Genomic DNA, 23,200 nt, shown 5'->3' with positions numbered 1-23,200 from the left:
GTAGTTCCTCAACAAGGAGTGGGGCCTGGAGAGAACTCCCACGTTTTCCAATTTATATTGGAATTTTGGTTGGCTTGATCTAGTGCAGCTTGATCTAGCAGATGCGAGCCCATGAGTGTGAGAACCATACCATGTCCGGAAGTCAGCATTTCACAGAACTCCTGTTCTGTCGGGGGAGAAAAGACATCACTACTCCTGCCCAGTGCTGGACTCCACATGCTACCATACCTACCTGTCAAGCAAGCTGTGCCCACTAGTGCAATAGTGGTACGGCTGTTATGGGGTAACGGAGTGCTTTCTGACTGGGTTTGAAGCCTGCTCCTCAGGAGAGAATACCATACTTGGTACTGTAATCCTGGTCGAAAACTCATAGATGGGAACGCCATAGCCCTAAGATAGAACATGCCACTGTCATTTTCCTAGATGGCCAGGTTCTCAAAGAGCCCCCCCCCCCCTTTTTTTTTTAAAGCTAGGGTCAGTTTGCAAGTCTCAGGCATTCTCCATTGTTCAGGCCTATAGCTTTGGAATTGGTGCAGTAGCTGTACTCGTTTGTTTTGTTTTTAATGTGGGAACTGGAGACTGAATTCAGGCCCTTCATAGGTGAGCAAGTACTTTACCAATTGAGATATTCTCTCCTGCCCCTTTCCATCTTTTACAGTTGATTTAGTTGCACTTATTCTGGAAAATGTTCTATGTTCTGTAATGTCAAATACTAGTGTATTTCTCTACACGAAAACATACATTTTATTAGCATGCAAGTTTCATTACAACCTTATAAAATTATACACATATGAAAGATTTGTGTTGAAATTAATTTAGGATTATCAGAAAAAAGTTTGATTCGTACCTGTTTTATACACCTATACAATTTTCTCAGGCAAAGAAGGGCCATAAGTGGAAAACGTTTTAAGAAGCCCTGTTTTAGAGAACAGCCCCAGACCAGCAAGTGACCACCACAATGGGCAGTCTGTCTTATCAAAGAAATATATTAGTTAGTGAAACAAAATGGTTGAGAACTTTGTGGCTAGTTTGGAGAGCTGTGGTTAATTGTGATAAACCTGATGTTCTTTAAAACTAGCGTCATACTGGTTCAGATAAATTGTTATATTGAGAAAGTATACTTATTAAAATGGGAAACCAAAAATCTCAGTAAAACTTCCTTAATAGCTAGGATTTACAGGAAGAAACTGTGCTATCTTCTCTTTGAAATAAATTATACTTTTGAAGTTTACCAGAAAACAATAGTTTCTTACTATAGTTAAAAGTTTTGTTAACTTTACCTTGATCACAATCAGGAGTTAACATTGGTACATTACCAGGAATTCGAACTTTATAGCTATTAGATTGCCACGAATTTTACAAGGAATGCCATTTTTCTTTTTAAAAAACCTCATCCTAAACTATTATGTTTCCTCCGGTCTGTTTCTCAGACTTTCCTGATTCATCACAAACTCGACAGCTTTGAGCAGTATGGGCCAAGTATCTTGTGAAGTGTGTCCTTTTGATCGGGCTTTCCTAATGCTTAAACCTGAGTTCCAGGTTTTAGTGGAGGCCTTCTCACTTAATAGCTCAGAGGCTCATGCTGTCAACACATCACTAATGTTAACCATTACCTGGCCTAAGTAGTTATGTGGCTGCTTTCTTCATTTGCAATCTCTTGTTTTCCCTTTCTGTAGTCCTAGTAACAAGAGGCTCTCCCAGCCCTGGCAAACTCCCTATATTTACTGTTTCCAGGATCAGGAGTGTTTTCAGGTCCTCTATGAAGGATCACGTGACAATGGGTGGCTATTTCACAAGAATTGCCACCCTGCTCTCATAGGACCTGGCAGCACTGGCTGATAGTTCTCTGTTTGGAAGAACTCCCCCAGCAATCCCGCAGTGGAATCCCCTTCCTAAGCATCCTGAGGCACATGGCGGTGCAGGACACGAGGCCGGAAGCTGGCGGCTCAGGATGCGGGGCCTGCCGGGGTGGAGGGGGTGGGTTACTTTTGTTTCCGTCTTTTCCGGGCTACGTGCGTGCTTGCACAAAACCCTGCACAGGCGATTTCCGCTTCTCCAGAGGGATAAAAGGGCTTGACTCCACCCGGCCATACGTGCCTAACTCAGCACGCATTATGGCCGCCGCTTAAGAGCACGAGCGAGGACTTCCACCCGCCCCGCCCGCCGCCGCCATCGCGCATGCGCGCCGCCGCCGCCAGGTCCTCTCTCCAAGGAGGGCGGGCCCAGGGTTCAAACTGGCCAATCAGCTGTCGGGCCCACGCAGCAGGGTCACCTCCCTCCTCCTCCCCCTCCCGCTTCGTCCTGGGTTTCGGGTTGCACGTGTTCGTGTTTGGGTACGTGAGGCCGCCGCAGGGCTAGGGAAATCGCGCCGTTGAGAAATAAGCCGATGGGACGCTCCAAGGCTAGGGAGCGGCGGGGAGGGAGGAGCCTCTCTGCAAGTCCCAGGGCGCTTTAAATTCTTCGGTACTGGGGCAATCCCGTGCACTCTTACCTGCCAGTGTGCAGCCAGTGTCGCCTCTCTGCACTCCTGGGGACTCTTGTCATCTGATTTAGGTGGACGATGCTGTTGCTTAATTGCAACCTGGAGGTGAGAGTCCCGCTCCTTGAAGTCAGTCCTGCAGGCTAAATCTCCCGGAGGTCCATCTTGGGAGCTCTAGCAAGAGTGACAATGACTTAACCACTGCTGGGTTACCGAGTCAAACGTTGCTAGGTTTTTGTTTTCTTTTTTCGTGGCGTGTGTGTGTGTGTGTGTGTGTGTGTGTGTGTGTGTGTGGATTTTCAGCTCAGAGAGGGCTCAAGCAGGACAGGGCAGTGACAATTTGTCCTCTTCCTGCAGGAGGATGGCCTCAAGAATTTGTTGGAGACAGGAGCATCAGTCAATGCACCCCCGGATTCCCGTGAGCAGTCGCCTGTTCACCTGGCTGCAGGTGGTGGCCTTGCTTGCTTTCTTCTCTGGCAGCTGCAGACAGGCGCTGACCTCAACCAACAGGTAACTAGGTAACCGATTGTTTTTATGTACAACTCTCCCCTCCACCCAGTTTCTGCACAGACATTTCCTAGCTGGCAGTTTCACTCGGTATAAACATGCATATACGAATTTACAGCTAGGTGTGGTGGCACATGCCTTTACTCCCAGCACTCAGGAGGCAGAGGCAGGAGGATTGCTGTGAGTTTAAGGCCAGGATAGCCAAGGCTAACACAGACCCTGTCCTCAAAAACCAAAAACCAACCAAACAAAATTTCCAGTAGAACTATATATACAGAAAGATGGTTACTTGAAACTTTTTAAATCTCCACATTAATAAAGAAAAAACAAGCCATGAGATTTTATTTTAATAATTTAATGCAAAATACTGTTTCTGTTTGAAATTATATCAGCAATGATTTGTGTGCTTTTTACTTTTGCCTTCACAATCCAGTATGTATTTTACTCTTAGTGCATAGCTCAATTCAGCCTAGTCACATTTCAAATGCTCTTTAGCAATAGGTGGCTGCTGGGCATCACAGTATATAGCATATGTCTACAGTACTTTTAAAAGTACTTGCTATTTGTGCAAGTCTCAGTCAACCAGGAAATAATACATGGGAGACATGCCCACCATCCTTTCTTCAGTAGTTTTCATCTTCATTAAAGTGAGAAGTTATTAATTTTAAACCTTTTGCTTCTGTAGAACCCTAGCTTGCTGCCATTTCCTTACATTTAACATATGTGAATGTGTTGTGACTGCATGTTTTTATTAAAGGAAACTTTGTATTTGCACAGTGAGAGAACTTTATGAAAAATACAATGAAATAAAATAATTCAGTTGGTACAAGGTAGTTTTCACTGGCTTTTTCAAATAGTTAGTATTAGATTGCCCACTGGCTTCCACAGTGTGAATAGACACTAACGTGTTGTCTTGTCCTAAAGGATGTTTTAGGGGAAACTCCACTACACAAGGCAGCGAAAGCTGGAAGCCTGGAATGCCTTAGCCTCCTTGTGGCCAGTGATGCCCAGATTGAGTGAGTATTAAAGTCAGTGGCTTCAGGCTTTGTGTTTTCTTGGATTAAATTAATCACACTCCTAAAGCCTAATTATACATGATCTTAAAAATAGTGCTTGCCTAAGTGCTAAATAATGTTGTTCTTTCAGTAGGTATTGAAAATGTATTCTCTTAGATTTATGGTTGTGAGCCTAGGCTTTAACGGCTGAGCCATCTCTCCAGCCCTGAAAATGTATTCTCCTAGTAGTTATCAAAAATTACCAACTTGAGTAATTGGAAACGGATCCTGAACATTCAGTGGTGGAAGTCTTCACGGCAGATTCCACTAGTTTTAGCTTAGACTTCCTATAGACGTTCTCATTGATTATATTTAGGTACTCAATATAGTGAATATTGAACATCAAATATTCTTGTAGTCATTCAAATGATTTCAATAGTGAAATACAATAAGGGGCTAAAAATACAACAATGGAATGTCAATAAGGTGCACTGTGTGTGTCTTTTTTTGTGTATTATGTACCTACTGTTGATATGTGCTCCTATTTCCTTTACTAATCAGTAATTTTCACTTAATAACTCAATTTTTGTCTGATTTCAGCTTATGTAATAAGAATGGGCAAACAGCTGAAGATCTTGCTTGGTCATGTGGCTTTCCAGAATGTGCCAGGTTTCTAACAATGATTAAATGCATGCACACAACAAAATCATCAAGCGAGCAAGTCGAGGGTGATCCCCGTGCTCCGGCGCTGAGACAGAAACGAGGTTTCCGAAGTGTGGAGAACAGGGCTTTGAAGAGGAAGTGTTGGTAGGTGCCTTCTAGCTGTGGCGGGCTTTTTCCTTCAAGGATGTCTCTTCTGGCATAGAGGTTTTTGTTGCACTTAATATCAGCATGCCGACCTAAGGTCCAGTAGATTTTTTTGTTTTCTTAGATTTACCATTGATCATAGTTACTAGTTTACCAGCTTCTAGAGACCAAAGTTTGTTCTGTGGAAATTTAGGGAGGGTCCTCCTTTGAAAAGCTTTGTTGTTGTTTGTTTTCCCTAAGGTTCTGTGTGTGCCTGTGTGTGCATGCACTCATGTGCCTGTGCTCAGGGAGCATGCAGAGGTCAGGAGAGGCCATGGGTTCCGTGGTATAAGGAGACAGTCGCCAGAGCCCAGCCATCTCAAAAGAACTCTTCCATTTTGCTCCTCCATTTTGTTAGCAGGGTCAAGCTGAGTTCATAGTCCCAGCTCAGGGACCAGCTCCTTCTCCTGCCCCTCCAAGTGTTTTCTTAATTGTCTGTTAAACCAGTAAAGAATGTAGAACTTACTGTTATCTTAACCAAGGAGGCTCGGTTGTAAAAATATAGAAACAACTGCCTGCCAAGCCCTCATTAACTCCATGCAGCTGACCCTCTCCTTTGTCCCCTAATCACCTTGAGTTCCGGACCATATGTCAAGGGGATTGAGTTCAGAGCCTTGAAGCCAAGTGCCCTGGGTAAGGCCCAGTCTCCAATAGACACTCCCTTGTTCAACCCTCAACGTCAGAATATAACCGGATGACCCTGAAGCTCACCCAAGCCTCCCTCATCTTGTAATCTCTCCCTTTAAATGTGAGGACAAGGCTCAGATGCTGAACAGATGGTCTCCCTGAGCACTCAGACAGTAAAGTTTTCATTTTTTCAGCTTCTGTCTCTGAAGTGAGTTTTCTTAGTTTCCTCCCAGAATTCAACACTTGGAGCTGGGAGTGCAGGCTAGGCATCTGTAGCATGTCTGGCTGGTTGCTTGGATGCTGGGATCCAAACTCCAGTCCTTGTGATTGCTTGTGTAACAAGCACTCTTACCCTGAGCCATTTCTCTAGTCCCCTTAAAAATGTCTTTAGTGTCAATATGTTTTTTTTTTTCTAGAAAGATGTCTTGTTGGGCAAGAGGCGGCTTACAGAAGGCTTCACTTCAGACTGATCTACAAGCCCTGGCCTTGGCTTACTACATGGCTAAACTCCTGAGGAGGAAAACTTTCTTCTAAGTGAAGAGAACATTCATGAATACATGTGTTTACATGACTGTAATATTTTGGCTGTGCATGCTTTGTTATTTAACTTGTAAAATAATATTCAAGGAATTAAAATTTCTGTGCATTCTTTACTACTTTTGAAAACAAAATCATAGTTTAAATGAAATCACAGCCAAGATGTAAATTTAAAATTATGCTCCCTTTTATTAACATTAGAAGAGCTCTGCTATCTTTATAGTCTTTGACTCCAGGATAATTTAAATAGCATTTGGTCGTTGAGGAAGGCATAAGTTATAGTACGCATCCTTGTTCCAAAAGTCTGGGCTTTTCCATCCACACCAACCCTAGATTTGGAAGAAAGGAAAGAAGCCGGTTATACCACAGGACTCCATGATGGAAACTCTGACATGAAGCTCTGTCAGCAGCATCTTGACATCAGGCTCAGACACCAAAGTAACTCAAGGCTTTCTACGTGAAGAAAGGAACTTTAGGGCCCATGCTAGGTAACTCAGTACTTTCCTTTTGAAAGGGAAACTGTTGCTATTACCTAAAGAAATTACACTTACTTATATTCTTTTTGCAAGGGTTGGTTCTTGTCCACCATGTAGGCTCTAGCAGGTTGTTAGGTTTGACAGAAAGTACTTTATCTGCTGAGCCATCTTACATTTTACCAGCCTGTAATGTGAGAATTAGCTGGCTATAAATCAATGTAGATTTTTGCCCCATGGAGTGGATATCTTGTCAAATAATTCTGAATTTGCCTCAACTCCAACCTTTATAGAATTATGCTGTATGTACATGAATGAGACGTAGACTCACATCTTTATAATGACTGGCACTTTGTTTATCGATTGACCGAGGCTAAGATTCTTAAGGGTATGTGTGTATCTGTGCACCAGGTGTTGATCCTCTAGAGCTGGGGTTACGGGTGGTTGTGAGCCACATAAAATGGGGGTGAACTTGAGTCCTCTGCAAGAAGGGCAAGAGCTCTTAGCTGCTCAATCATCTCCACAGTCCCAATTCTAAAGGTATAGAAGTTTATTCTGCTCTCTTGGGATCTTGATGAGAGAATACAACTATGTGCTACAAACTCTGTAAAGGAAATGTGCCATGTTCTATTAGGAAGTTTAATCAATAGCAAAGCTTTTCTAAACATTTAGCTTTTTGAAGGTTCTGTTGTATTTCCTATCAACCCTACACAGAAAAAGAGTTACTCAGCAGACTGAGAGATACTGCTGGGATGCTCACTGCTCTCGCCTTATTATCTTTGCCAACAGCCACTTCTGGCTCTGTGCCTTGTGTCGTAAATATATGTGATCTGGATATTTACCTTTTCCAAGATAACTTGCAGATCTTCAGCACCTGTATAATGTGGGTCCAGAATTAGAAATTTTATCTGCCCTGTAGTTTCATTCCATGCAACTCCTAGTATTGTGTGAGCCAATACTCCTCCCCCTAGAAAAAGGAAATATATAATAGGGCATAAATTAAGCTGCTTATTCAGCTCAAATTAAAAAATGATTATTTTGCCTGTTGACAGCATTAGAACAGACCACCCATGATGTGAAACCATGATGGCAAGGACACTTGAAAGGATAAGATTACATATTTAATGACTGTGTTACATATGGAAATATGTAAAAAATGCTATGACCATATCTCTAATCATACATGTTTATATTCTATTGCTATATCTATAAAATCCCCTAAAATCAACTGAGGAAAGGCCAGCAAGTGGCCAAACTCCCAATGCAATAGTGGTCACTGGCGTGGCCTGCTGCGTGTGGCTGGCCCATCTCTGACATTCTGCTGAATCCGACCGACCTACCTCCACTTCTTACATACTAGAGTAGATGCTTTTAATACAACCATTTATCTTTAGCTCAATTAATGAAATCTTTTATTATTTTCTTTTCTTTTTGTTTTTGTTTTTGTTTTTCGAGACAGGGTTTCTCTGTGTAGCCTTGGCCATCCTGGACTCACTTTGTAGACCAGGCTGCCCTCAAACTCACAGCGATTCGCCTGCTTCTGCCTCCCGAGTGCTGGGATTAAAGGCGTGCGCCACCACACCTGGCCTAAATCTTTTATTTTTTAATGTATCTGCTGCTCTGTCTGCATGTACACCTGCATGCCAGCAGAGGGCATTAGATTCTTTTATAGATGGTTGTGAGCCACCATGTAGTTGCTGAGAATTGAACCTCTGGAAGAGCAGCCAGTGCTCTTAACCACTGAGTGATTTCACAGCACCATCAAATCTCAGTTTACAAAGACAAACCCACAGAAGGTAAGTAGTCTGTTATGTCACAAAACCAGCCAAGTTAGTCATGACTAAAAAGGCTTAAGTGACTATCACCTTGCAAAAAACCTACTCTTGGCTCTTTAAATGTTCAAACACAGTCATATTTGCTTTTTAGCATTTATTTTTAGTTGCTAAACCTTTTTTTGTAACTTCTTTACACTTTGGAAATTAAAGTCCAAAGAGCAGTGTGTATAGTAAGTTCACTTTAAAATATCTAAATTTTTATGCGCCATGTGATGCACTATGTCACGTGATGCACTATGGCACATGACACACTATGAGCAGAGGCCAGGAGAAGTTCCGTGGAACCGGAACTGCAGACGGTGACCCACCATGGGGGTACTGGGAATTGAACCCAGGTCTTCTGGAAAAGCCACCAGTGCTCTTAACCACTACACCATCTCTCCAGACACAATTTTAAGATGTTTAAAGTGACTAGTTTTTGTTTTTGTTTTTTAAGTGACTAGTTTTTAATGTGACATTAAAACATACAAATACATCTCACTAACTCTCCACTCTGCCAAAAGAACCCAACATGTCCAAAGAACCTTACCAATCATTACTGGAGTGCCCACGTTCTGGAAATGGTTGGCCAGCTCCCGTCCTTGAGAGGCCATTTCTGAACCCTGGCTAAATAAAGAGAAATCATCTATCAGATGACTATTTTCAGCATTCAGTCAAGTAATGATTTTGGGGGGCGAGGAACAATAATCTTTTTGTTTGTGGATCTTGAAAACAAAGTAAGTGGTGGGGAGACCTGATTCCTTGCAACTTAAAGCACTAACATTTTAAGGCTACTAACTAGGGACAAAAAGAACAGAGCTTCCTGCTTCTGGAACTGCATAAAGGTTCTGGGATTTTAACATGAGACTGAGATGTCTTTAATTGGGAGCAACAACAGCTGTCCTGTGTATAGACTAATATATTCTTCTGAAAAAACTTCAAAGCATTTTCAAGTGCAACATATTTGGTTATATTAAGTACTTTCCCTTTTACAGATAACCATATACCCCTCACCACTCCACGTTGAAAATACTGTGAGTGAAACGTACTGAGTATCTCTAACTGTCAAGCAGCAGAGCTCGCAGCACACCACACGTATTTCCCTTCGTGAACGGTTAACTGGGAGCTAAGACTTGTTGCTACTCCCCGCCATCACCTGCGTCCTGTACTGCACATTTGAAAGATTAAATGAAATTTCCATCATTAGAAAGTAAAAATAATTGTAAGCTGAATCATTGTAGGAACCATTACTTTTGTGGACATACCAGGTGGTAAGCTATCGGCTGAGCAGGTAACATACAAATGTTTTAATGTATAAAAAAATTCTCTAATTTCTTAAAATATGTATTTTGTGAGTGTGCATTATATATACTTGTGCCATGGCGCACATCTACAGAGGTCCTAGGAACTGAACTCAGGTAATCAGGCTTCGTGGCAAATGTCTTTTACCTCTCAGCCCCAAATTTTAATTTTTAGAAATAGTTCTGATCCTTGCAATTCCAATTGTGAGATCAAAAATACTTTAAATACGTAGACAATAGATTCTGTTACTGTAGTTATCAATATAAGACAGTTTAAAGTCTTTCATCAGTAAAGACAGTTTAAGGTAAGCCTATGGAAACATAGTCTTTAAATATTTAATTTCTTTAACAAAGTACAAGAAAATTTATTCCCAGTTTTATTTTTTTAATGTTGGGTCTTAGGAGTTTAGTAGGGTGGGATCCCCAGTAATATCTAGTTATTGCACTAGGCATGGCCAGAATCCTCTTCTGGGGTGATAGATATCCCCTCCTCCCAAACTGCCTAGCTCAGTACTTTGGGAAGTGCATGCACTCTAATGGAGAACCATGATGTTTACACTCAAGGCTGGACAGTGAGGGGCATCGGGTCTCCATGGCACACAGCATCCTGCCTCTCTCTTGACCAATCTGGGCTTCCTTATTCCCCTCTGCGCCCTGTAGGACTGGGCCCATGAAAACATTGCCCTTCCTTCCTCCTTCGCCTGCAGCTCTCCCAACTGGCTCCAGGTCTCTCTCTGGGCTTTGTAGGAACCAAAGCCTAAGTGTAGCTCCTCAGGCCTCTGCATCAGTCTCTAGGGCATGTCTGTCACAGCCTGGGAAAATCTCAAACTCAAGGTGCTTGTATCTCTTGGGCGATAGTGGTGCTGACTGTAATACTGTCATGTCTAATTTATTTATCAAAGTAAATATTTTATACTACATGTGAGAAATCAGAGCACAATGTTTATGGCAATGAAATAAAAAACTTCCTACATGTTTAATAAAAAAGCAAGTTATGATTAGAGAAATGATTTATGCTAATTTATATTGTCTTATTTTATTATTAGAATTGTAGAAAATATAAGTTGAATATATAATTTTTACATTTATTGGTTTATTGATACCTTAGCAAGAAAAAGAACAAAAGAAAAAGATAACGGTCAACATTTGGTTTTCTTCTTATAAGACTTTTTGAAGATTTAAACATTAGAAAACTACATTTTGTATCTAGAATTTTACCCAAAGATAAGTTTCCATGTATATACTAAAATTAAGTCTAGAAAATACATGTATGTATCACAGCTTCTTTTAAAACAATGAGATTTATAAAGCAATGAGTTAATGAGGAAGAACACTGATTGGAAATAAGTAAGTGGAAGCTGTCATTTTTCTACTAGCTTAATAAAAAAGATAAACTGTTACGCAGAGATGTTGTGTCTAGTTTATAAAGCATCCTTACTTGACAAACAGTATTTTTGAAGTCACACCAATCAGTTGGTTTAGGACCAGCTGTACTTCAATAGATCCAATCCACTGCCGTGATCCGACAAATGCTGCTGGTTTGTCCCCGGCATCAACTAGAGCCTTTATGTATCCAAAAAAAAAAAAAAAAAAAAAAAAAAAAAAAAAAAAAGACAGCTACTAAAATTATATTATTATATTTAGGGTACTTTGATTATCAGTAAAAATAACATTTTTTCCCAAAATAAAAATAAATTGGTGCCCCAGGGTAATAGTAATGATCAATGGTATATTAAAAGCTAGTGGAATACACAATCGGCTACAAATTAAAGCGGCAAGCATGGTCCGTACCTGCTGGATTTCCCTGTGTGTTGGAATGGACCTCTCGGTGTAACCCTGATGTCTGAACCAGGAGCAGATAGTCTGCAGGGATCGATAAGCACAGCCCCAGCCATTGTCATCTATCCGATCCTGCATATAGTGATGATAGGCATAGATGCCCTGGACCACACAGATCTGTAAGAAAGAAGAAATGTAGTAAACTATTAAAGACGGAAGTACGCACTCTGTACGGAGCCCTGAGTCATGTTTACTGTTTTGAGAGCCACATTTTTACTTTAGATCAGTGGTTCTCAACCTGTGGGTGGCAAGTCCTTTCACAGGGGCCGCCTAAGACCATTGGAAAACACAGGTATTTACATTGCAATTCGTAACAGTAGCAAACTTACACAAAAATAATTTCATGGTTGGGGGATCACCATAAAGTTGGGGACCGTATTAAAGGGTCACAGCATTAGGACCATTGAGAACCACTGCTTTAGACCCTTATAAAAATGCCTTCACAGAACAATGGCTTGGCTTTTTCCTGTAAGTTCAGAGTCCTTACCAGGGGACCTACTTAGAAACCTGCCTAGCACTTTCCCCCTTTTTAATTTAATGGATATTCCCCAGGAACCTGTGGAGGGAGGATGGCCTTAAGGATACTTTTAGTTCAACCAAGTGATGCTAATTTTGGACTTCCAGCTTCCGGAACGGTGACAGACATATTTATATAATCTGTAGCTACCATTATGTGTCATTTGTCTCAGCCTTCATAGCAAATGTGTCTTGTGCCTTAGAAGTTCTTCCTAACAGTAGGCAATGGTCATACACTAGTAGGAAAAGGAAAAACTCAGGTATATGTTGGACATTAAATAAGTTTCTAAAAGAAAGAGTGAAGCATCATCATAAATAAATATAAAGATACTTAAAAATGAATAAAACAAAACCTTTCAAACTAAAATTATAGAACACAAAAAAGTAGTGCTTTATTTGAAATTTAAAACTTGACATTAGAAAGTAGAAAATATTAACAATAGGCTAAATTCCAATTTAAAAGTTACAAGAAGCTGGGCACCATGGCGCACGCCTGTAATCCCAGCACTTGGGGAGGCAGAGGCAGGTGGATCTCTGAGTTCGAGGCCAGCCTGGTCTACAAAGTGACCAGGTAAGTTCCAGGACAGCCAAAGCTACACAGAGAAACCTTGTCTCAAAACAAACAAACAAACAAACCAAAAACCCAAGCAAAAACAGAAGTTAGAAACAACACATCAAATCAAAGAAACAAAGTAAACACCAAAATTAGTGAGACTGAAAACAAAAGTTATAAAGAGGAGTCAACAAAGGCAAATTGTTAAAGGAAAAAAATTATAAAGCGGACTGAAGAATTAAAAAGAAAATGTAATTATATGAGGAATCAAAACCCAGGAAAACATGACTCACAAAAGTGAAAGCATCCCACAGTCAGAACAAAGGTGACTGCTACTAAGAATATTCCCAAGGGGCTGGCTGCACAGTGAAGAGTGCACACTGCTCCTGCAGAGGACCTGAGCTCAGTTCCCAGCACCCACCTCAGCAGCTCACAACTGCCTGTTAATCCAGAACCTCTGGCTTCCACAGCCACCTCCTCCCTCCCTCTCTCTCTCTCTCTCTCTCTCTCTCTCTCTCTCTCTCTCTCACACACACACACACACACACACACTTAAAATAAAATCTCTTTAAAAAAAGAATATCTCACAAAGAAAGCACTAAGTCCAGGTTGTTTTTCAGGTTAGTCATATCAAATAATCAAGAAAACATGCCAATTATATATAAACCCTAGAAATTTAAAAAATGGAGCATTCCCCAACTCATTTAATAGGTTGCATATCACTGATACTTTTTTTTTTAATTAAGAGAAAAGAAAATTATGAGGTTTTGTTTGTTTGTTTTTGTTTTTCAAGAGAGGGTTTCTCTGGGTAACAGCCCTGGCTATCCTGGAACTCTCTTTGTAGACCAGGCTGGTCTCCAATTCACAGAGATCTGCCTACTTCTGCCTCCCAAGCACTGGGATTGAAAGCGTGTGCCACCATGCCTGGTGATGAAAAAAATCTTAACAAAATATTATCAAACTGAATCCAGCACTAGTAAGACATGCTAATGAACATGGTAAAATGGATTTAAGTAATGAACAAATCTATTGTTACAGGAGATCAGATGAAGTGTTTAGGGCAAATAACATGAAGTTTAAAACTTTCTCTGAAAAATGAAAAAAAAAAGCAAATGTTTATAATTGTTCACATATGTATGCACAGGAAGGCTTGGAGAAGACTGCCTAAGATCACAAAAATCCTGGAAAAATTACATAGATGTTTATCAAACAGGAATCAAGATAACTAAACCAGAATAAGGCAAATAAGATAAATTCTAGATATAAAATGTTGAATGAAAAAGCATCTTGTAGAAGGCTACATATACAATGGTAGGATTTTATAAAACTCAAAATAAAACAAATATTGCTAAAGTAATGTACGTCTTATATGTATACATGCAATGTTCTGGTTCTTAACTAAGAAGTAACTCCTAGTTACTCATTTGCTATGCTGTGAAATATGTGTGTGTATCATGTATGTATACACAGATGTATGTATGATATGCAGAGGTCAAATACTAAAAATGACAAAATGAAGACATGCCCTTTGTATTTTGTAACATGGATAAGGAACCTGTTTTATTGCCAAAGTTAATCAGCATGCACTTAGTGCTTTACAATTCCCAGGCTTTTTGTAAGGAACTTTTAAAAATTTAAAATAAATTAAGGATGCAATACATATCATGGAAGAGTTTTAAAAATAGTTTGGGAGAAAAATACTTAAGTCAGGAGCTTGCCGAGGGCCACTAAGAGTTACATTGTAACATTAAAAATTCCATTTCCTACTCTATGACTGAGACAGAGCAAGATATTAACTGTAGGTTTCCTGGGATTTCTTCCTATCAAAGTAAGTGAAATCATTTAACACCTCTAAAATGGTGGCTCTAGACTCACGGATATACATGGACTTAATGGTGGGCGTCTGGCTAGTGCTGTTTCCAAAGGAAGCTGGTCTGTCCTCAGCTCTTAGAGATGGCTGGTGCTCCAGGCATGCGCTGATGGATAAGACCAAAACTGGGCGCCTCAGTTCTCTTGCAGCTACCACAGCGTTTACTCATTTGGATTCTTAAGACTTCCTTGCAAAGCTCCTAGCCACTCGGAAGGGCCTGAAAGAATGCCACCAAAAGACCCACAATCGCAGTTGATTTCTTTGGAATGTAAATTGAGACTCACACAGTAAACCCAGCAGGAAGAGCAGAGGATAAAGTTGCAGAGAATATATGCTCAACAGCTCAAAGAGAAACAGGAAACAGTTCTGCACAACTAAAACAGTGCAGATACAGCGGGTAGATGCTGACAAGGGGAGAAAGGGCACCCGGGAGCCAAAGCACATGTGGAAAGCAGCAGATTGCCAGCGAGGAGCCTGCGGGGCCTTGCAGAGCCTCAGCCAGGCCCTCTCACCCCACTGCTCTGTCCCGCTCCTGTGCACACCTCTTGGTCGACAGATTCTTTTTAGTGGCCTTCGTGTATCCTTAATTTACCCCTGCCCTCACTCTCTGATAACTCAGTTATCTAAGCTACTTATACTGAGTCTATCTTTGTAGCCAGGTACTTGCCGTATAGATAGTATATATAGGACGTTCAGTATCTTAACCTTGTCCATACTGTGGCACTTGGGAGGCAGAGGCAGGCAGATCGCTGTGGGTTCAAAGCTAGCCTGGTCTACAAAGTGAGTCCAGGACAGATAAGACTACATAGAAAAACCCTGTCTCAAAAAACCAAAACCAAAACCAAACCCCCAAAACCAAAAAGCCAAAAAAAAACCAAAAAGCAACAACAACCCAAAAAACTTCTCTTGGGAACCAATCTGAATCAATGAATGCCAACAATCTGTCAACTCCGTGAAAACTAGTTCAACTCACCATACTACCGTCTATGTTAGGAGGGCTCAGAAAAGCATGTGGGTTCCTGATGAAGCCATCTCTATATGGCTCATCTGGGAAGTGGTAAGCATTAACCCTTCTGAAATAAGGTCTGTCATGAGGTAGACTGAAGAGATCGTGTAACTCCTAAATAAAGTCAGAATCAACAGACAAAAGAATTTTAGAATTTTAGTTAATACACTCAAACTCAAGAATTATAAAATAGAAAATTCGTTAGCTGTAGGTTTTCGACAATATGACTTAACCCACTAAGATAAATGGGTAAATAGACTGAAACCAATTTACATCCCTCTTAGTAAAGACTAAAAGGGAAGACAGAAATGTGAAAATAACTTGCTAGAATTGGGATCCTCTGTAAATCAGAAGTTATAATTCACAATGGTATGTCAAAGTACTTTGGAAAACAATGTTTATAATACTTTAGACATATAAGTGCAGTTGTTAAATACAGAGTAGAAATTAGTGATTTAAAACCAACCAAGACGGCATGAATACAAACATTTACCAATGTTTATGATGTACTATTTTCCCAGTGGCATAAGTGCATACAATACTTATTCTAACAGCTGGCCAATCCCCAGTGGACTCTAGTGGCTTCAGCAGGCCAGCATGTGTAGTGCCTGACAACAAATTTATCTCCACCTTTTGGAGCAGCACAGATGGTTAGGGCTATGTTACTTCTTAGAAGCAGCGTTTAGGACTTAATTTAATAAATGCTAGGCAAGGCCACAGGTCCAGAAAACATATTCTAAAAACAGTACTTCTGTTGATAAATCTTATTTCTTTAAATGCTGGACAGCTTTTCTCTAAAACTTCTCTAATGAAAGTTAAATAACCTTATTTGTGGTTGCAATATCACCATGTATCATAGTCAGTTAGCAGGGATTTGGCCATTCTTTTTGTACTGTACTGCTGTCTTTCTCACAACTCTGGAGGTAACAGAGGGGAAAAGAATTTCTTAACATCTGCTGGCTACTCTAGGCATGTAAGCATCTTTCCATTTCTATTTTTCACTATAGAAAATGATAATTTTCTGAAATTTAGTTACATACTATAGTAAACTAGAACATTTTCATTACAAAGAAAAAATTTTCATGAATTTTTTAATTAAGCCACAAAATAATTTACACTTATTGCAAATTATAATTAACCACAAAACGAACAAGAGACTTTTTTCTAATAATAACGATCTGCTTTTACCTTTCTATAGGCTTGCAGCTGACCATCTGGAATCCCTGATGGATATAAAACTGTTACAAGATTTTTTTTCCCTGGCAATAGGAAGTGTAGTGGTTCAGGGACCACAATAGATGTTCCTTTCATATATCTCAAAATGCACTTTTCCACATCAACTAGTTGTTCAAGAACTGCATCCACTAGAAGTTTGCGCACTCTGTAGGGGAAGATATTTAAGTGAATTAACAGAAGATACAGCAGCTAACATGGAAACGTATCGCTAATATGCCCAGAATAGAGTTAACACTTTTACTGCTGAGGTTTGTCAATCAAAGTCTAAATTATGCAAAGCCACACTAACTGTACTTGCTCTGGACAGCTAAAGGGAAGCCTTCTCAGTTTCAGTATGGACCCTACTTCTTCCACATAAATACTTAGTTACTCCATGACTCTTGGGTTGATAACAAGAAGGCTACCACAGTAAGAACAGCCAACAAGGAGTATTTCACAGCAAAAGCAGCCCATCACCTTGGATATGACTTATGTAATATTTCTTAGAACAACAACAACAACAACAACAACAACAACGCCAAGTTCTGATTACTTTATAGAAGGACCGTCTTTAAATACTTACTTTCCCCACGTTTCTTCCGGAGCAACAGATACAATTGCATCGATCGGCAAGCTCATATTAATGTAGTGGTGCTCCTCATCCTCCCTTTCAATGATGGGGGTCACGGCTCTCTGGGAGGCTGACATTTCCAGCATGAGATCTATATTTACTATCTGTTGCTATTCAGACAGAGAGCAAGAGTCAACATGTGGAACATTAAACACTGCATATAAAGGGTGAATCGTCTTAGAGGATGACACATAAAGCTGCGTTAGAGATGGTAACTCCAGGGAGTCGCTTTCTGCTTCAAAGACCTGTAATCTGCATGAATGTGGAGTAATTGGTAAGTAAAGGTAAACTCAGCCTGTTCACGTGTTTATTAGCATTAGAGCCGTGTGTACAGCCCACTGGGTCATAGTGCCATTCTCACTTTTGCACAGACCTAGAGTAAAAACCAAAACCCATCAAATAAAATTGCTCAGCAGGTGGATTTCTATGAGTTTGGGGCTAGCCTGCTCTAGTTCTCAAGTTCCAATCTAGCCAGAGCTGCATGGTGAAGCCCTGTCTCAGAATGAGAATAAGCCAATCAAAGAGAAAGCGCCGCCGACCCCCACAACTATACACTCTTGGTACAGGACAATTCTGAAATTATTTTCTGTGTATTGAACAAATTAGCAGAACAGAGAATGCCAGGAGCCAGGCTTCTCACCGAGATTAGTGAGAGAATTTGTGATGGAACTGGAAGCAGAAATAGAATTTATGCAGATAAACATGTACATGCATTTTGTATTGTGTGTACCTGTGTGTATATCATAAACATACATGTATGTGCTCTGTGGCCGATTCCCAAACTAGAACAGGGAAAGTACATGACACATAGAAATAATTTGTGGGTAAGAGTAGGGAGCACCAAAAATACAATTTCAGAAGGATACCAGAGCTATCTTGAAAAAGCTACTATTGATCCAATCTTGGGAAATATGAATATCAATATAGCTAATAATGGGGCTATAGAAGCTGCTCAGTGGTTAAGGTCAAGTACTTCTTTTGCAGAGGGCTAGAGTTCAGTTCCCAGAAGCCACACTGGGTGGCTTACTATCACCTGTGACTCCATATCCCCAAGGGCACTTGTACAAACACACACACACACACACACACACACACACACACACACACACACACACACACTTAAAAGTAAAACCCAAAATAGTTAATGATGGCAACAGATTTGAATCCATTGCAGAATATAAGTCTCCACCTTCCATCTGTACCTAAGGAAGAACCTAGTTATACACGTGCATGTGGTAGGGGCTCCAGAGCACTGGTTTAAAAATCAGTAGAACAAAGTAAAAAAATAAATAACTAAAGGAAATCCTTCAACATGTGTTGTTTTGCATTACACAATGCATCACTTTATCATGTTTAGGAATGGGCCCTTCTCATTTATTTTTAAGCAGTTTGTAGACCTACTCAAAGAGGTTTCAGTTTTGTTTTTTTGCAGGAGGGAAATAAAATGAAGCTGTCAAAATTTTCACATTGCAACAAGAAAAAAAGTTTAGATACGTAAAACAGACACGTAACATTTCTAGGCCTCAGTATTCTAGGAGGGCAAGATTAAATTATTGCCCAAAACTCACTTAGCTTCATATTCAAGGATTTATTTTTTTTTTAATCCGTAGTAAAAACAGATTTGCTTACCATGTCAGATAACTTTTTGTCTTTCTTTTTTATGAATTTCCGTTTTTTATCCTCTTCCTGATCAAATCTAAAATTTTAATATACAAAGACATTTACAAGTATGATATGATGCTTTAAAATATTTCCAGAAACTCTTTAAACACTCACTGGATGAAGTGCATCACGTTTTTACAGGCAGAGCTGTCAGTCAGCTCTCCTGTGTTTACGCCACTGTTCGCCCATAGGTACAAGGAGCTGTTGCAAATTCTGAATACAAGAGCATCGGAAGACAGCTTGGCAGTCAGGTCACTCAGCACCTGTCTTAGCGCATTCTTGATAAACATTTCTAAATGAAAAGTAAGCAAGTTAGAAAGATCTTAAACTTTTGACATGAAACATATGTTTTTAAACATAACACAAAAGTGGAAAACAGTAGACACGGCTCTCAAATAGCCTCCTCCTATGTTTCAACCGCTATCACAGTTTTGGCCTGTCTACCTTTAGGATTCTCTCAATGGATTTTAGTGTATCTGTAAAAATTTACAATCAATGCTGAACTTTTTACAGTCCGTACAAATTTTTCATTGCCTCAAAAAGGAACCTGCCCTTATCTGCATTCACGCTTTGTGCCCCCTCCACTCTTCAGTCCTTGCCTTTCGAACATCTGGGCTCAGGCATCACGGACAGCATTTTCAGGAGTGATGTGAGTTACTCTCAGGGAGGGAGTTAGCTGTTGTCCTTCTGACCTCATACTCTCTGCCCACCTCCTGGCTCTGACAACTCTCCCCTGAGTTTCAGATTCAACAAGTGCTGGTTGGAAACCTGAGCCCAAATCAGGTGTGGTGGCCCACGCCTTTAATCTCAGCACTGGGGAGGAAGAGGCAGGAGGATCACTGTGAGTTCGAAACCAGCCTGGTCTACAAAGTTGAGTCCAGAAGAGCATCCGTTCTCAGCAGTGACTTCCCAGAATCCTCCCTGGCCACTGTTTATCTCAGGGTTTGACATCAGCCTCAGCCGGAAGCTAGAGGCCGGTCCTGGGATTTGCACTATACAAATCCTGTTGACTTTCCTCTCCAAATTTCTTCTAACGTTCCAATAAACTACAGTATTTAAAGGAGTTGGGTATCGGGACATGGGGAGCATACAGTTACAACTCTGCAACGTATAGTTCTAGGTACTCTATTTACACTTCATTAGGGATATTTTACTCTGTGTGTGTGTGTGTGTGTGTGTGTGTGTGTGTGTGTGTGTGTGTAACAGTTTTCTTCAAGATAGCCCTAAAGGTTCAAACAGAAGGTTAAATCTTTTAATTTACATAGAGGTGCCCTGTGGGCTAATAAGGGAGTTGGAATATAGTATCTAAATTTCAATCTTATTTAATTCCAGGTTTGTTTTTGTTTGTTTGTTTTATCTCATTAACTCATTTCTCATTGCAGAATGGAGGAACTCTGCTGGAAATATATGGCTATAAATTCCATAACAAAAGACGTGTTTGGAAGACTTACCTTTAGGCGGTGCTAGCTGAAAAGCCAGATCAAAGCCTCCTCTTATTCTGAAGAGCATATCCATGGTGTGGGGAAATCACCTTGAACAAATGAAACCACAAGTCCCTTGTAAAGCAACACAAACTCATCTCCACAGGAAGTGGAATCTACTTCAGTTTAGGACATGACACCAAGTAAGCTCAATTCTCTGCTTATTTTGCGAGTTAATTCCTTATGCATAAATACATAACAACCCCTGTAAATTCTTAAGGAAAAAAAAAAAAGCTTTCAAACCTTAATTCCATACTGAAATCACCCAGGGCGCTTAAAGTTCTGACAGAAGGCATTGCCAGAGATTCTAATTCGTTGGCATAAGGCTGTGCCAGGCAAGAATATGTAAAAATCTCCCCTGCTTCCTTTCCTGGTGATTACAATGTGAAAAGGAGGTTCAGAATCAATGCATTCATATTTCTAATCAGAGTCGATGCAGTTAGCAATGACATGAAAATATCAGTGGTAGACGCAGGCAGATTTGACAGCCAAACTCTGCCAAGACAGGGTAAGCAAGTCCTCAATGGTTCCTGCCTCATAAATATGTCTGCCAGATATAATGGGCCAGAAGGCTGAAGATGATGCTCCAGCGTTATGGACAGTTTTGGGTGACTATTCAGGCAGGGAAATGTCTGTCATTTTCTCACTTGGGAAGCTGCTAACTTGCACTTCTTGTTTACTCAGATAATTAATTTTATTCCTTCTCAAGTCACTGATGGGGTTAAGACCAGATAGTCTGGTTTTTACAATTAAGCTTAGTTGTTTAGGAGTTATGATGTTTTTAGGTCTAGATAGATGTTTTTAGGTTGATAGAGATGAGATATTATAGATACTGATTTCCATTCAGAATTTTAGACTCACCAAGATAGGAAAGATGTTCTCTCCAAGGTTGCCAAACACAAATAGGCAAAACACTACGAGTGTAACATTTATACAATTCCTAATTGTTTTGTGTTTCTTCTTGCTGTATATAGTTTATTGTATATATGTGTAATAATATAAATGTATATGTAAAAGTAAAAAAATAATAAAAGAAATAAAAGAGAAAATATCAGTGGTAAAAAAAACAAACAAACCACCTAGCCTAATATGCTGAGTGTGGCTAAGCCAGTGAGAGGAAAGTTACTGATGCTGGGAGTATGGAGCGCATTGTCTTAAAAGGTCCAACAGTGACTTTACACTCAGAAAACACACCAAAGTTAGAGTACAGGGATGTGAGCTTCACTGCCAGCCACAGAACGGCACAAAGCTAGAGAAAACTTGGTACACAGAATTTACGTGGGTTGGGACAATGGCTGCCACCAGGAGAGAAAAAAAGCATCCGCAAAATGGAAGAGACTAGCAGTTCTTAATTTGGATCCATATGCTGAGTTTCAGGTAGCAAAGGATGTATGACAAAAGACCTGTATCATAGTGTGTGTGTGTGTGTGTGTGTGTGTGTGTGTGTGTGTGTGTGTGTGTGTGTGTGTGTTGGGGGCACAAGACGGGTGAGCTGTGTTATCTGCAGAGCCGGGCATTCTGAGGGAAGAGTGTAGGGAGAGTAGGAAGAAAAGATGAGTCAGCGCTGCAACTGCCTCGTCTGGATGATCTAAGTGGAAGCAGTTAACTAGATTCATGAATTGGGCTCAGCGAGAACGCCCAGGGTGTAGAGTATACCTGAAGATGATAATCATCTACGCTAAGGATGGCAGGATTTGGCTGAGCGAGGAGACAAGAGGGAAAAGTGGAGGGCGCTACGCCACGTAAGCAAGCGAATAGACTATTTGACAGAAGTTACGCCTGTCTTTTCAAAATCAAAACTTCTTTTTCGTAGCTTCCAAATATGACAAGTAGTGCTCTACTGTCAAGATGCACTCACTGATCCAGAGCGTCGCGTGTCAGGATGCTGCTGAGGCTCGAGGTAGCAGGAGACCCAAATGAGGAAATTTTGTACAGTCACCTTTGGACCCTCGGAGGCAGCTCCCTTTTAGGGGGACTGGAACCATTCTGCTACCTGTTGCGGAAGTCCTACGGGTAAATACCGAGAGGTCACTGACAATCAGAATCACTTACCGGTCTCACCACCTAGCGATGGCAAAGACGCATACTTCGTGCGAACCAGGGTCCACCCGGAAGTGGCGTCAATGCCAGCCTAAGGCCGGGCTCAGGCAGACGAACTACAACTCCCAGGATGCATCGCAACAACCATCAAGGAGCGTACTACACTGACAGTATTCGGGGAGCCAATTTAGTTTCGAGAGATTTTATTGGCTGACATTTTCCGTCCAATGGCCTTCTATCGATCTTCGCGGACGGTGTGTGCTGATTCGTGTGTCCCGAGGGCTTCCTGTGGCATTCTGAGAATGGGTTCTCCCGTTCCCAAGGCAACGCGGCCTAACAAGTGCCAGCTGCTGCTCGCGGAACTGGCGGCGCGTACCACTCTGCTGCTGTGCCGTAGGCGAGAGCGCGCGGGCCCCGGAGCTCCACAATCTCTGCAGCGGAGTGCACCCCAATTGGAGCGGGAATCTTCTGATCCTGGTTGTGGGATTAGGTGCCCTTTGGAGAGGTGATTTGGCCTCGCGGACAAGGGATATTCCTTAGATACTTGGGTATTTCAAGCTTCCTTTCCTTAGTAAGAAATGACTTTAGACATCAGTTCAATCACTTTCTGCATCTTCCCCGCCTTTCAGCCAAACCTGCCCCCCGACCCCCGCATAGAAAAACATTTATTGAGTAAATTGTATGGGTGCAGTAGTCAGGGCTATGAAGAAGGATCCTCTTATTTAAACTTGTCAAACTCGACTTGAGTGGAATTCCACGAATTTCTTGTCTACTTGGTTACGAGCCAAGATTTATGCCTTTAAAAGTC

At 40.9% G+C, this 23,200-nt stretch overlaps 4 protein-coding genes across 14 annotated transcripts in view; 2 read left to right on the top strand and 2 right to left on the bottom strand.

Annotated features, from left to right (window-relative positions):
• Positions 1-2,625, bottom strand: part of LRP2BP (LRP2 binding protein) — a 28,799-nt gene extending 26,174 nt beyond the window's left edge. The window contains exon 1 of one of the 2 annotated variants that reach the window (XM_084758969.1): positions 2,492-2,625. The gene's annotated coding sequence lies outside the window, so the exon portion shown is untranslated. Of the gene's footprint in view, positions 1-1,613; positions 1,804-2,491 lie in introns of those variants that run through there. The other variant, XM_084758970.1, reaches the window with a different exon arrangement.
• Positions 2,450-6,090, top strand: ANKRD37 (ankyrin repeat domain 37; the record flags this gene model as incomplete). Of its 2 annotated transcripts, XM_084758981.1 has the most annotated exons (5): positions 2,450-2,587; positions 2,837-2,989; positions 3,911-4,002; positions 4,582-4,788; positions 5,871-6,090. In XM_084758981.1, coding segments are annotated over exons 1-5 (480 nt in total). In that variant the 5' UTR covers positions 2,450-2,560. The 2 variants fall into 2 exon arrangements, with proteins under 2 accessions (XP_084615107.1, XP_084615106.1); XM_084758980.1 differs by lacking the exon at positions 5,871-6,090 and having other exon boundaries at positions 4,582-4,792.
• A 66-nt stretch (positions 6,091-6,156) lies between these two features.
• UFSP2 (UFM1 specific peptidase 2) lies at positions 6,157-22,522 on the bottom strand. Of its 2 annotated transcripts, none has more exons than XM_084758963.1 (12): positions 22,405-22,522; positions 20,323-20,402; positions 18,986-19,163; positions 18,839-18,905; positions 17,162-17,319; positions 16,552-16,744; positions 15,331-15,477; positions 11,371-11,535; positions 11,018-11,142; positions 8,829-8,905; positions 7,307-7,431; positions 6,157-6,320 (listed from the first exon to the last, which is right to left on the bottom strand). In XM_084758963.1, exons 2-12 carry the CDS (start codon positions 20,384-20,386, stop codon positions 6,234-6,236), a joined length of 1,386 nt encoding a protein of 461 aa, XP_084615089.1. In that variant the 5' UTR covers positions 20,387-20,402; positions 22,405-22,522; the 3' UTR covers positions 6,157-6,233. The 2 variants fall into 2 exon arrangements, with proteins under 2 accessions (XP_084615089.1, XP_084615090.1); XM_084758964.1 differs by having other exon boundaries at positions 22,292-22,422.
• A 155-nt stretch (positions 22,523-22,677) lies between these two features.
• Positions 22,678-23,200, top strand: part of CFAP96 (cilia and flagella associated protein 96) — a 32,408-nt gene continuing 31,885 nt past the window's right edge. For 4 of the 8 annotated variants that reach the window (XM_084758976.1, XM_084758974.1, XM_084758972.1 and 1 more), the window contains exon 1: positions 22,678-22,897. The gene's annotated coding sequence lies outside the window, so the exon portion shown is untranslated. The other 4 variants (XM_084758977.1, XM_084758973.1, XM_084758978.1 and 1 more) reach the window with 3 other exon arrangements.

Source organism: Acomys minous, assembly GCF_964271855.1.
Source record: "Acomys minous genome assembly, chromosome: 15".
Taxonomy (NCBI): domain Eukaryota; kingdom Metazoa; phylum Chordata; class Mammalia; order Rodentia; family Muridae; genus Acomys; species Acomys minous.
The sequence above is the reverse complement of the archived record's forward strand: the minus strand, read 5'-3'. Positions and strand labels throughout refer to the sequence as shown.